General features: G+C 36.6%; 2 protein-coding genes across 11 annotated transcripts in view; one reads left to right on the top strand and one right to left on the bottom strand.

The window, feature by feature from the left end:
- Positions 1-9406, bottom strand: part of FIRRM (FIGNL1 interacting regulator of recombination and mitosis) — a 49081-nt gene extending 39675 nt beyond the window's left edge. For 3 of the 6 annotated variants that reach the window (XM_031435801.2, XM_010984490.3, XM_010984489.3), the window contains exons 1-7: positions 9233-9406; positions 6275-6314; positions 5010-5098; positions 3501-3605; positions 2873-3013; positions 1948-2113; positions 258-342 (exon numbers count right to left, since the gene is read on the bottom strand). In XM_031435801.2, coding sequence (XP_031291661.1) covers positions 258-342; positions 1948-2113; positions 2873-3013; positions 3501-3605; positions 5010-5098; positions 6275-6314; positions 9233-9343 — 737 coding nt within the window. In that variant the 5' untranslated portion in view covers positions 9344-9406. Of the gene's footprint in view, positions 1-257; positions 343-1947; positions 2114-2872; positions 3014-3500; positions 3606-4576; positions 4669-5009; positions 5099-6274; positions 6315-9201 lie in introns of those variants that run through there. The other 3 variants (XM_064477975.1, XM_031435802.2, XM_031435803.2) reach the window with 3 other exon arrangements.
- Positions 9407-9462: 56 nt separating this feature from the next.
- METTL18 (methyltransferase 18, RPL3 N3(tau)-histidine) lies at positions 9463-11925 on the top strand. 5 transcript variants are annotated; one of them, XM_010984486.3, is made up of 2 exons: positions 9463-9613; positions 10553-11925. In XM_010984486.3, the coding sequence occupies exon 2, from the start codon at positions 10763-10765 to the stop codon at positions 11882-11884; it is 1122 nt and encodes a 373-aa protein (XP_010982788.3). In that variant the 5' UTR covers positions 9463-9613; positions 10553-10762; the 3' UTR covers positions 11885-11925. The 5 variants fall into 5 exon arrangements, with proteins under 5 accessions (XP_010982788.3, XP_010982790.3, XP_010982787.3 ...); XM_010984488.3 differs by having other exon boundaries at positions 9480-9627; XM_010984485.3 differs by having other exon boundaries at positions 9480-9669.
- Positions 11926-13266: the final 1341 nt, after the last annotated feature.

The following is a 13266-nucleotide window of genomic DNA, read 5'->3' as shown; positions in this document are numbered from 1 at the left end:
TTAAGCCACATGGCCCATTATTTCAGAAGTACTAGATAACCAGGTAGAACTTTTTTTTAATTTTAGAGGCAGCAGGGTAAAAATCCAATTTAGTTTGGGAGCTACATGTACAAAATCTGGATTATTAGACAGCAGTGTCAGTAAACATTACACATACCCATACAAAATTCTTTAAATGAAATCTAAGAAAACTTAAGAATTAAGATTTTAGATATGGAAAATATATTACAAAAAGTAAAAACAAAACAAAAACTTACTTAATTATAAATTTCCAAGTATTGGCATGAAATGCATGGTCCATACTGGAAATAACAGAGCAGATATCCAACAATGAATGAATAACTACAAAGAAAGATAACAGAACTCTTAAGACATTCAAAAGCCATATGGAGTGAGTTTCTCCTATATTTAAAAATATATACTGAATAATTTTGATATTTGTTAAAACAGATAATGCAGTTAAAAAAAACTGTCAAAATAATTAGTGAAAGTAACTGTCACTTTTGATTTAGCGTTTTTATAAATTATGGAAAATTAAGTTTGACGTTTACACCTACTCTGTGATCTACATAAAACTAAAAATGCTCAGTGCAATAAAAGTTGTGCCCCTTATAACTGAAACATTACACAGATATTCTAATCCAAAATGAAAACATATACTGCTAAGAAAACCTAACAAGGAAGAATGAAAATGAATCTGCACAGTACCCATTAAGGCTTCCACTCTGCCTGTGGTAGATTATTTGTAAAAATAAGCCCAATAAACCTCCTTTCTGTGTCCACCTTCTTGGGCAGTTCCCTTCCATACTGACCTTGGGCTTGGCCACATAGCCTGCTTTGTCCTATTGAGGACAAAAAAAAAAAAAAAAAAAAAAACCACATGGCAAGCAGAGACTTAAAAGTGCTTGCCTACTGGGGCCTGCCCTCTCTTGCTGAGGCCCTGAGGCCATCAGCAGGTGACTGAGCCTGGGCTAACCTGCTGGAGGATGTGCTACACATGACCAGCTCACTACTTCTCCCTCTGCTGACAGCCAGATGTGAGTGAGGTCACTGACCACAAACCCACAAGAGAGCCAGTTACACCATGTGGTGCAGAGAAAGCTGCTCCAGTTGAGCCCGGCCTAAAATGCCAACTCAGAAGGCTGAATAAATCAAACAGTGGTTGCCTTAACATAACAGATCTTGGGGGAGACTTGCAGAGAGCAAAAAAGACCTGATAATACTGCACAAAGCCAACTTACTCTCTTTATGCTGAAGCTATGAATGCAATCTTTGCTCTTACACATTAAAGTGTTGCTTTCCAGACTTGGGGTCATGATCCATTGGTAAGTGATGAAGTTAATGAAGTAGCAATCAGCAATTCTTCAAAAACGAATGCAAACTTCACTTCCTACTATGAGTTATGGTTTTAAAACTCTATACTAACTAATACATATAAAATAGATAAACAACAAGATTATACTGTAGAGCATTGGGAACTATATTCAATATCTTGTATTAACTTATGGTGAAAAGAATATGAAAATGAATATATGTATGTTCACGTATGACTGAAGCATTATGCTGTACACCAGAAACTGACACAACATTGTAAACTGACTATAATTAAAAAAATATATATATGTATATATATATATACACATTAAAAAAAAAACTGAAAGCTACTGCCTCAGAATTTGGACGACTTTAGAGGGTATAAAGTTGCATAACTTTTTTTGTTAATCATTGTGGAGAAACAACCTACTACAAACATTGACTAAATATACAAATCTATGTTAATATATCAAATATCAGTTTTACAAAACCTAAAATTTAAGCAATAAAAAGTTTACTGGGTAGGATTTACATTTTTAAAAATAATATATCATGAATCATTAGAAACGTTGGATCCAATAATTTAACTGGTCAATATACATGATATACTAAGAGTCAGTTTCCTTCACTCACCTACTACCATATTCAAAATATCATCATTCTCATCTACTAAAGGGTCCATGCAAACCATATCCAACAGTTCCATTAGCTGCTTTTGAAGAGAATAGGCCTCCTTGAAAAGAGCTTGCAGAAGGTCTGAGACTAGGTGTAAATGCCCAGAATAGACAGATTCACTATTCTAATCACAAATAAATAAAAACAAGAGAAAAAGCAAATCATAAAAAGCTCAAGAACCAAATTTATTTCTATCAGAGCTCATAAATTTACTGCTAACTGAATGGTATGTTCATTTATGAAACAAATGTTTAGCGAACATCCATTATACATAGTGCACTTCAAGAGATGCAGGCATGTATAAAGCACGATTTCTGACTTCTAGGGTCTTACAAATATAGAACTGGAAGGGAGATAAGTAACACTGGGTCTGGTGCATGACATCTTAGTACCCTATCACCAAACAGAAGCATTAGTTAACTAGCGATTTTCATTCATCCAACAAATAGCATTACCAAAACTGCTAGTGACCCACAAATCCTAGACCAGCTATTGTGCTTTAAAGCTGCCTCAGGACTAAATTATGGTCAGTGGCCCTTTATAGGCACCTAATCATTAAAGAATTCATCTGAGCCACCAATACCACTGAGAGAACTATTTCAGGATCCCGGTGACTCCACACAAATCCATACCATTTCTTTCCTTATCAAGAGGAAACAGAATAAAACAACAACACAACTGCAAAAGCCACCTTTTCATGACTTTCTTATAAGTACTTATTTTGAAACAAATACTTAACCTACATGTTCTCTGTTCTATGAAAAAATTCTATTGCAATAATATAGGCTAACCTGTAAACTCATGAACAAACACTATAAACAAACTCAGCCTCTGTGCCCATGGATTCTAGGCCATTTAAAGTGTACTTAAATCCATTACTCACCTTACAATGCACAAATGTACTTTTGATTACACGCAGGACTGAGGAGGGAAGACTATGAATATTTTCTAGAATGACGGATTCCTGAGTGGCACAGACATGCTGAACACATCCTGTAAGAGCTCCTAATAGCTGTACCATTGTCTGGAAATAAGGGAAGAAGTTTCATTCAGAACATATTTTCTGTGTACCTAAAACGTGTCAGACAATATGCTGGATACTAGGGATATAGCAGTGAACAAAACAGACCCTCTGTTCCTCCTTACACAAAATGTCAGTCTATCAGAACTACAAGTATACAGACTGGCTAGCCATTTGGTTTAAAAAGAAAAAAAGAAGTTGGAATCCTAACCCACACATCAAAGGATATGGTGGTGTTCTACACATACGCTTGTAAATTATGGGGGGCATGCTATCTTGATTATCTGTCTTCTTATAGAAGTATAGATGCTTACTCAGAATGAAATTGTAAAAATTCAGAATTTATGTTTCTGTAATAACTTTAATTCTATATATTTAATTCCACCATTGGGCCATTATATAAAGAATCCACAGCTAATTGAGATCAGTATAAAAATTCTCACACTCTTTAAGCTCTCCTCCCCCCTCCCTTTTCTAACATTTGACATACTTGTAAAATATTTCTTAGAGTGGTCTGGATTTCTAAATTTTGGCTTGATAGTCCTCTGGCTTGACTGGTTAACTCATACATCATGTCATCAAATAATTTCACAGTCTGTGAAAACAAAGCTGGTTATAAATAGTAGTAACAAGTCACTAGAAAGGAAAAACATTTATCTTTAAAGAAAAAAATTAGATGATTTGATTTTGCATTATTAATAGCCACGGGATATTGTCTAGTATAAAAACTGCACCTAATAAAGTTAATACATGTTTTGCATATAATTTTTGGTATATTTCTACTATAGAATCTCTTAAAAAAATAAACCTTCAACAAAAATTGGTTTTCCATTTCTATGATTGGAATCTATTCAGTAACGTCCATAAAAGAACTACTAAAAGTTCACTTTTTGGTGCTGTAACAAAAATGCTACTCTTACACTTAAATAAATAAAAGATGATGATCTTATTAACCAATCAACATTCCTGTGGACATTTACACGGATATTTCCTGGCAGTGGTAATGAATTTGTGAATTACCTCTTCCCTCGTATTCTAACCCCTTTTTGATCAACTCAAAATACCATTCTTGGTTAGAGGTACACTATGTGACCTCAGAAGTAAGTGTTTTTGCCTATGAAAAGTTAGCCACTCTAAGATCTTAACACTCTAAGCAGAAGCATTGCAAGAATAACCAGAGTCAACATACACCACGTAATTAAAGAGGATAGTTTCCTATAGGCCTCTTAACGCTCAGCATCCTGGTTTTCATCTGCATAATAGCTGAACCTTTTTTTGGCAGCCAAGAACAAATTCTAAGAAACTTTTTAGATGGAGAAAAATCGAGTGAATATGAGTAAAAGAAGTTCTGATGACTACTTGCTTCAAAGCCCAACAAAGAAGTCCATTCCAGTAAGAGATGTTATCATTAAAAAATGTTTCATTTTGGCACCAAAATACATTTAGTTCTTGCAATTTAAAAAAAAGTATGACTGTGCTTTTCAGAGAAAAGGTATACCACATGTAACTAAAAAGTAATAATGTAGTGGTGAATTGGATGTTTTTTCTTCAGTTACTTAATTTTACCAATATTTCAGTCTTTTTTTATTCTAAGACTTCTTTAATAAATTTTGGCTCCATTTTTCCAGACAATGATGTGTAACAGTTATCAATAAACTCTGCAGAGAAGATACAAAAAGACAACTAATTTCATTACCCACCCCAAATTTTCAATGAACAGCTTTAAAATACAAGAGTATTTAAAATTAGCTACAAATAATATAAATTCAACTAGTAAAAGATCCATGCTCTCTGAAAATATATTTTTAATCACCTAATGATCACATTAACAACATCATATTCTCACATGAGATCAATTCTTAACTACTTTATTTGTATTTCAAATATGTGATACATTAAGGAAAAAAGGGCTTCGATTAAAAATAAACGGTAAAGCTGAGGCAAGATTTTAACAGCCTTTATAACATATAGACTGGTTGAGATAACAATAGTACTATACCTTCGGCAGTACTTGTGAAAAGAAAGTCTGTTCCAGTGTCAGGTGGTTCATATGAGGTAAAAACATTTCTACAATAATTTTCAGAATTTCTATAAAGCAAAACAATAACATTTTGTAGCAATATTAAGTCACATCAGCCAACAAAGATCACTACCTCTTCCCAAATGTGGGAATATGTAAGTACTACCAACCTAAAGCTTTGTACAGTTTCAAAATGCCATAGTCTATCCAGAGAAACTATTAAGAATTAAATAAAATAACAGCTCCCCCCCAAAAAAACTCCAAACAACCTGTATGTCCAGCAACTAAGGATCAGTCAACGGATGTGGGTACATCTACTGAAAGGATCTGCTATCATTAAATGATTGTTAGAGATTGTATAAAACCATGATTAACTGTTCACAATACTTTAAGGTAAAATGAAAAAGGTTACAAACAGTATAATTTCAATCTTAATATATATAAACATGTATATACAAAGAATAATAGACAGGCTGGCAGGGATATACAGAATCAAGATGAGAATGTTCTATGACAAAATCTTAACTATTTCAGATTAATGATTGTTTTATTATCATTTCTGTTTTTCTGCATGTTACAAATTTTCTACGACGAATTTGTGTAACTCTTATACTCAGGATAAAAAATAATTGTTACTTAAAAAAATTAGGCCCCACAGGCAGCACAGAGGTTCAAGATTATAAACAAATAGTCCATAACCAAGTGAAATGTAAATAGAAAAAAACTCAAAATATAAGTAAACGATGTAGGCTAGTCTTCATTCTCTACCTCTTCTCCTAACTAAGTCATGTCAAATAAGATGAATGAAAATAGAGGAAGGTGAGAAAGTCCACTTTACCAAACAATGCATCTGTTATGTCTCAACAATCTGCTTTTGTAACTTAGACAGTATTTTCTAACTGACACTAAATATATTAAGAGGCTGAAAGTTATTAAGTAGACTGCAAATTTTGTTTTATATAGGTCTAACCAGTTTAACAACTAACGTTTAAAATTTACAGTGGGCTTATACACATGTTATCAAACAGAAGACTTCTGGTATCTATCCAAAACGGAATTTAAAACTTTAAGAACTTTAACTTGAAGTGATTTGGTCATTTTAAGTAACAGAAGATTACAAAGGCTGTAAAATTCCAACAGGAAGAATAAACTTATAAGTGGAATACAAAACTGTAATTGAGATATGCGGGACTCAGGCCTTAATGTCATCAAAGTAATCATACAATCAAGATAATCTTACTTACGAATATGCTCAATCCAACAGTCAGAATTCTGATACATAGAGTAAAAAAAAAAAAAATTAAGGAAGATACTCCTATTACAATAATAGGATAGTCACTGCTGATAACAGGTTTTAAAAGGCCCCTTCTTGAAACGTTTAAGCAACGATCAGTAAGAGGTTGAAATGAGACTCAAATTACTGGCTTAATTTTGCTTTTAAAAATTTAAATGTTTATTAGGTAGATGAACAATATAATGAAACTAAGGAAATACTTTCAAAACTGCTCAAGGATAAACTTATCTTTTCAAACTATATGTAGTTGTGACATATTTCTAATAGATAAGAAATAGTCTTATAATAATCTATGGATCTCCAGTTTCTGAAATAATCTTCCTTCTCAGCACTCCTGTAGTACTTTATTTGCACCTCTTAAGTCACTGATCACTTCCCATCTTCCTTTCAGATTACTTGCACACTTGTCTTACCACCTTCTCAGACTGAAACTCTTCTGCACGTAGCTTACAAATATGCGATAATTATCGTATGTTCACTACAAAAGTTAACAGTAATCACATTATAAACTATACACCTTTATACCATCAAGAATAATTCTTAGAAATGCTTCACTATAAAAATAATATAAGAATTATAAAATAATGTATCCATAAGAAAAATGAACATACCATAACCTCATCTCAGTAACACAAGAAATGACTCTTCTGAAATCACTTTGCGTACACCTATTTTATGTAAAGCAATCAAAATGAAGCATAGTCATTAATTCATTTTAGTTCAGTAGGGTAGAATGTGCCTCATGGAAAAATTTCAGTAAAGCCTCTTCCAAAATTAAACATAAGTTATGATTATAACTTTAACAAGACTGGAAAACAACATGTAAAATGCAAAATATGAAAATAATTACATTAGGGTGATGGGATTGTGGATTTATTGAAAACTTCTTTCATTTGTTGAAGTGTTAAACATAAAACCAAAAGCTGAAAAAAATTTATCTAATGAGACTTCTAGGCAGTCTTAAAACATGACAATATTTTTCAGCCTTTTACTGAATGCGTACTATGTGCTAGGCACTATTCCAGGTGCTGGAGACAATGCAGTGAAAACGAAATTCCTGCCTTGATAAACTTTAGGGTATTGTGAGGGGGGAAGAAAAAGAAAAAAGAAAGTAAACAAGATAATTTCTATTAATAGGAACACTGCTCTTTTGAAAACTGAACAGGGCAATGTGATAAGTATTAGAGACTGGGTTTGGGGGAACCAGCTAAGATTGAGGGCTCTGAAAAGGGCCCCCTAAGGAAGTGACATATGAGATGAGATGTGAATAATGAGACATGCAATAGGCTAGCAGAGTAACAAACTAGGCTGAAGGATCAGCAAGCAGGAAGATCTTGAGGTAGGTGAGCTTCCTGTATGGACAGAACATAGTTAGGTAGGACAGAAGGACGACGCTGAGAACATGAGGAGTCTTGAAGGAAAAGGTTAGCCTGTATTCCTAATTTCTTAAGACGCCACCGGAGGGTGGTTTAAAAAGGAAATGACATGGCATCTTTCACCCTGAACTTTTTTTGTTGAATGGATTATAGAAAGATGAGTAGAAGCAAGGGAACCGTTAATTAACAGCCCAGGTGAGAGGTTATGGGGGTTTGAAATAGTGTGGTAGTAACAGGGATGGAGTTGGATTCAAGATAGTTTGAAGTCAGAAACAACAGAACTTGCTGATTGGATATGAGAGAAAGGACTGAAGGTTTTGGCTTGTGAAATCATTTAGATGAAAAAAACTGGGGAAGAACAGGTTGGCATTCTCCTGAATTTCGAGATGCAAAACCAGGTAGGAATGTTGACTTTCAATTACTGAAATCCCCCTGTAGGCTTGAGGGGAAAAAGAGGAACGGTGTTCCTTATCTTTGTTCTGCCAAAGCCTAACACCTGCCAGGTACCTATTATGTACCTAGGAAATGTTTTTTGAAGAGGAGAATGGCTGTTTCCCACGTCAAAATCCTCAAGGACAGCAATTCTGTATCTGCACTGTGACTAAGAAAGGGCTTTGGTACCTAAGTGGGATTTTGCCAACCCCCAGGTGAATGATTTCAAGGCAACAGTAATGGTTACATGTGGCTTCAGCTGTAAATTATTTGTGCAGTGTTCGGACTTTCTCAAGTGAAAGTCATTTTTTCTTTTCAGTGATTTTATGTTGAAAGTGTGCTCAAAAATGTAAAAAAGGAAAAAAATTACCTTTTAACATGAAAGGCTAGGACTCCAAGCACATATACGACCAAAAAGGGATTTGACTAATAAGAAATTGTCTGCACCTGGACACCGGAGGCATTAACTACCTCAAACCCAGCAAACAGCCAATTACCAAAGGAAGCAACGCCTTCTCACCAGCTATGAACAAAATGCGATCCGAAAACAGATGCAGAACATTTTTATATACTGAATTTTTTTTTTACCAACTTAGCACCATGGAAGAACTACGTATTTGACTCTCACAATCGTGAGGAAGGTAATTCTATTTACCACCCATTTTAGTGATTAAGAGCTCAGAATATCCAGCTCTCTACTTCATCCAGAGTCGGCTCACAAGTCTGAGCAGCACAAGTCTGAGTCCCTGCCCGAATTCCCGTTCCCCCCATGCGAAAATATTCGCATTTAACTGCACTTCACGGGTACAGAACAACTCAAAGGCCCAGAGGAACGGGAGAAAACGCCACATTCACCGCCAAAACCACAGCGCATAACACCTCTACGAGCACTTCCAACACCAACGCCAGGCACGCCTTGGGTCTCGGCACCCACGGCTCTCTCGCTCTCCCCTCATTCCCTCGCTTATTAACGGACAGGAGAGGGTTGAAGACGCAGGAATACAACAGGGCCCGGAGGCGGGGGGGTGTGATGAGACTCAGAAGAAAGGTTGAGGCCCGCCCCACACACCTCTCTAGGTGGAAGCGACAATGAAGGATATAAGGAGACGAGGCAGGACAGACGGCAGCTCCCGGCGGCATAGCTCCTCCGGCCAGCTACTTATTTCTTCCAGGGGAACCGCGCTCACCGGGACCGCGCGTTCCTGAGACATGCTTTCACCCAGGAGCAGAGCTTCCAAACACTCCCGCCACGGCCAAGACCGGAAACTCCCACAGTCCCGGCAGGCCTTGCGAGCTCCCCGCCCGCACCAAAACCATAGAGAGGAAGCTGGCCGCTTTCCTCAGTGAGCCGGGCCCCTACGCGGCTAGGCAGGAAGCCGGGCTTGTCTGGCCCGCGGAGGACTCGACTCGCTGGTGCGCGCTTTCGGTCTGGAAGGTCTGGCTGGCTGAGGACGCGCCGTCACCTGGGGACCTGCTGAGCGGTGAGCATCTCCAGGTCTGGATCGTTGTCAGCTTCTCCTTGAGACGCTCTGGGGAGGTGAGGGCCGGAAGTCCCCAGATTTGCTACCCTCAGTCCGATGAGATTACATATCTGAGGTCGGGTTTGATCTGGGATCTGCATCCGGAAATGACTCCAAGCCCCGCGTTACGGTAGGGTAGAAACAGGTGCGTTCCTTCCCACTCAGCTGTGTTGACCCTACTTTGTACATCACGTGTGATGGGGATAAAGACCCCACCTGCCAGAGTTGCTGTGCAAATTGAAGCAGGTGGTCTAAATTAAGTATTTAGCACCGTGGATACAAAGAATCTCGGTAAAGTTGATTGCATTTTCTAGGGGCCTCTCCAAACGGTTCAGTGCCTCTATGTTGTGTCAAACTAATCTTTACTTGTTACTCCAAAGTTACCCGACTCCCGTACACTTAGGGCTGCTGGTCTCCACTAAATGTTGTAGCAAGGTCCCCTGAATGAATTTACACACTCCAGAGCAGAACGGTGCCTGTTTTTAAAGGGATACTCATTTACCAAAATCCAATCTTGAAGTCACGTTACTTGAAACAATAACAGACTGAAGTGAAGGGATTCTGGCAGTTTAGGCGGTAAATATGTTTGGGCAGAGTCACAACAGATGAAAGACACTGAGTAGCGAGGCTTGTCATCTCCTGCCTGATAATAACTTGATGTTATTTCTCATTGTTGCTGCTGTTGTTTTGTTTGCTTGTTTTTGAAAGTTCGTTCCCTTCTCCAACTTTTGAACCCTGAAGGGTGCCTGTATTTCCAAGTATCTTTATCTCCCTCTCCCTCCACAGCTTTTATAGAGAAGGCAGCTGTTGGTGGTAGGAGGATGAGGGCTGTTTAATATTACATTTTAGTGAAATGTGTCGTTTTGCTTTTTAATAACCATTTTCTGTTTTTTTCTTCAGAGCTACACTGAAAGAAGAGCAAAGGCCTCTAAAAAGTCATTCGGAAACATCTTTAAGTATTTGTAACTGTGTATATGCAGCTAAAGAGAAATTGACCTCCAACAAAACTAACTGAATAATCGAGGCAGGTTTATGTGTGCATCATCAATTCTATCCAGAAGTTGAAGAATCTTCCTTTGAGTTTAAGGATTGTGTGCATTTAATAAGAGAATGACTTTTCAATTTAATTTCACTATAGAAGATCATCTGGAAAATGAATTAACACCCCATGGAGGTGGAGCTTTGGCTCTGGATTCCTCAAAAGAGTCTTCGGTCTCAGAAAGAGAAAAAGGTAAACATAGGGACAAAAAATGTTCTACAGAACAGTTTGACTTGCCTCAGGATCATTTGTGGGAACATAAGTCAGAGGGAAATGCAGCTCTGTCTCAAGACACAGACATCTCACTCAATACAGCTAACAGTTCAAGTAACTTGGAGCCACGTGAAAACTCTCAGCTCTGCTTGAGAGTTGCCAAAGAGCATGCTATACCTAAGGATTTAAAGAAAGTGTTAGAAAATAAAGTCATAGAAACATTACCAGGTCTCCAGCATGTTAACATATCAGTGGTGAAAACCAACTTGTTGAAAGAGAACTTCCCTGGAGAAAACATCATTTCGAAAAGCTTTTCTTCTCACTCTGATCTGATTACAGGTGTTTATGAAGGAGGCTTAAAAATCTGGGAATGTACCTTTGATCTCCTGGCATATTTTACAAAGGCCAAAGTGAAATTTGCTGGGAAAAAAGTATTGGATCTTGGTTGTGGATCTGGGTTGCTGGGTATAATTGCATTCAAGGGAGGAGCCAAAGAAATTCATTTTCAGGATTATAACAGTATGGTAATTGATGAAGTAACATTACCTAATGTAGTGGCCAACGCCACTTGGGAAGATGAAGAAAATGACATAAACGAACCAGATGTGAAAAGATGCAGGAAATCAAAAGCAACACAAGAACTATGTAAATGCCAGTTCTTTTCTGGGGAGTGGTCTGAGTTTTGTAAGCTTGTACTAAGTGAAAAAATCTTTGAAAAATACGATCTCATTCTCACCTCAGAAACCATTTATAATCCAGATTATTATGGTCCTTTGCACGAAACATTCCTTAGACTGTTAGATAAAAATGGACGGGTGCTTCTGGCCAGCAAAGCACATTATTTTGGTGTGGGTGGAGGTATTCATCTCTTTCAGAAGTTTGTAGAAGAAAAGAATGTATTTGAGACTAGAACACTCGAAATAATTGATGAAGGGCTAAAGAGATTCCTAATTGAAATGACTTTTAAGTACCCCAGTTAATGTCTAATGAATGTCCTAAGTGAAATAAACAATAACCAAAACCTTGTTTTGAATGTTTGATTTCTGCTTTGTTACTATTTTTTTCTGAAATTATGATATTTGTGTAGTTTTGTTTATCCAAGTAAGGGAACAGCTGTATTAGCAACATTGTGCTTGAGATTGGGAAAATCATGACCCTGGGCATTTGAAAAGAACTCCTAGAAAATCATTTTATGAGAAAGTTTTCTGTTCACCACCTTTGACATATAAATTTGTTCCCAGGAGTATCTGCCATTTTTTTTATCTCAAGTTTGAATTTCTTCCCAGATTTTGTTAGTTTCTGTTCACATGAAGTGCCTGGTCCATCACCATGCTGTCAGTTCTAAAGGCATACATATGCTTCCCTAAATGGTACCAAGCCCAAATACTGGATTGAAGGCCTTAGGTAGCTAGGGAGAAGTTTTTGTTTTGTTTTATTTTTATATTCATTTATCTTGTATGATAATAATTAGAATGCTGAGCAGTTGAATTCACACTGAGATGGAGAAAATAAAGGGCAGTCATTATAGAAAGTATAGAAGTGAAACAAAACTTACAGTTCTTGTAGCCAAGTAAGTAGGAGGCCCGAGGGTCTTGGTAGGAGGAAAAAGAATAGGAAATGGAGAATTCCAGATTCTGGAAAGTATAGACTCTTCACTATTTAAACAGGGAAGAGAAGGGGAGAAAAAGTATTTTGATTCTAGTGCAGAAATGTTCACACTTAACATAAAATTGGGATCTGCCTTCTTACCTATAACTATTGTGCAACTGGCAATATTTTTTCTTTTTTGGAGGAACCTGAAATAATTGTATGACTTGGATTCCATGAAATGTGATATTTACTGGACATTTGTTAACTAGGCACTTTGTATAGTATTTTGCTTAATATTTAAAACCTAATAAGGTGTGTATCATCCCCATTTTAATAATGATCATAAATAGCTCACAGTTTTCAGCATTTACTATATGCAGGACAAAAGACATTTACATATACTAACATTTAATAGTCATAAAAGCCCTGAATTAGGTTATAATTACTATCTCCTTTTCATAGGTAAAGAAATCAAGACTCAAGAAAGTCAGTAATTTGATCCCAATCATATTCTTCACGTTCAGAACCAGAATCTGAACTGAAATCTTCTAAAAAGCTGTACTCTTCACCACCCCAGTGATCTTACAATGCCTGTTTTTCATCACAAATATTTGTTAGCACCTTTATTATTCTGAAATGAAAGTCCTAGTTAAAGAAATTTATTTACACACATCATTAAAAATTATATGAATTATACATAATCCCTAATGTGTATATATATATATCATATCTGTATATGATATATATATAAAGCTATAATATGAAGAAAGTC

Source organism: Camelus dromedarius, chromosome 23 (assembly GCF_036321535.1).
Source record: "Camelus dromedarius isolate mCamDro1 chromosome 23, mCamDro1.pat, whole genome shotgun sequence".
Classification (NCBI taxonomy): Eukaryota; Metazoa; Chordata; class Mammalia; order Artiodactyla; family Camelidae; genus Camelus; species Camelus dromedarius.
This window is presented reverse-complemented; position numbering and strand designations above follow the sequence as displayed.

Bases quoted from the DNA above. Each gene is read 5' to 3' on its own strand.
- METTL18 (XM_010984486.3), top strand. From the start codon at position 10,763: ATGACTTTTCAATTTAATTTCACTATAGAAGATCATCTGGAAAATGAA.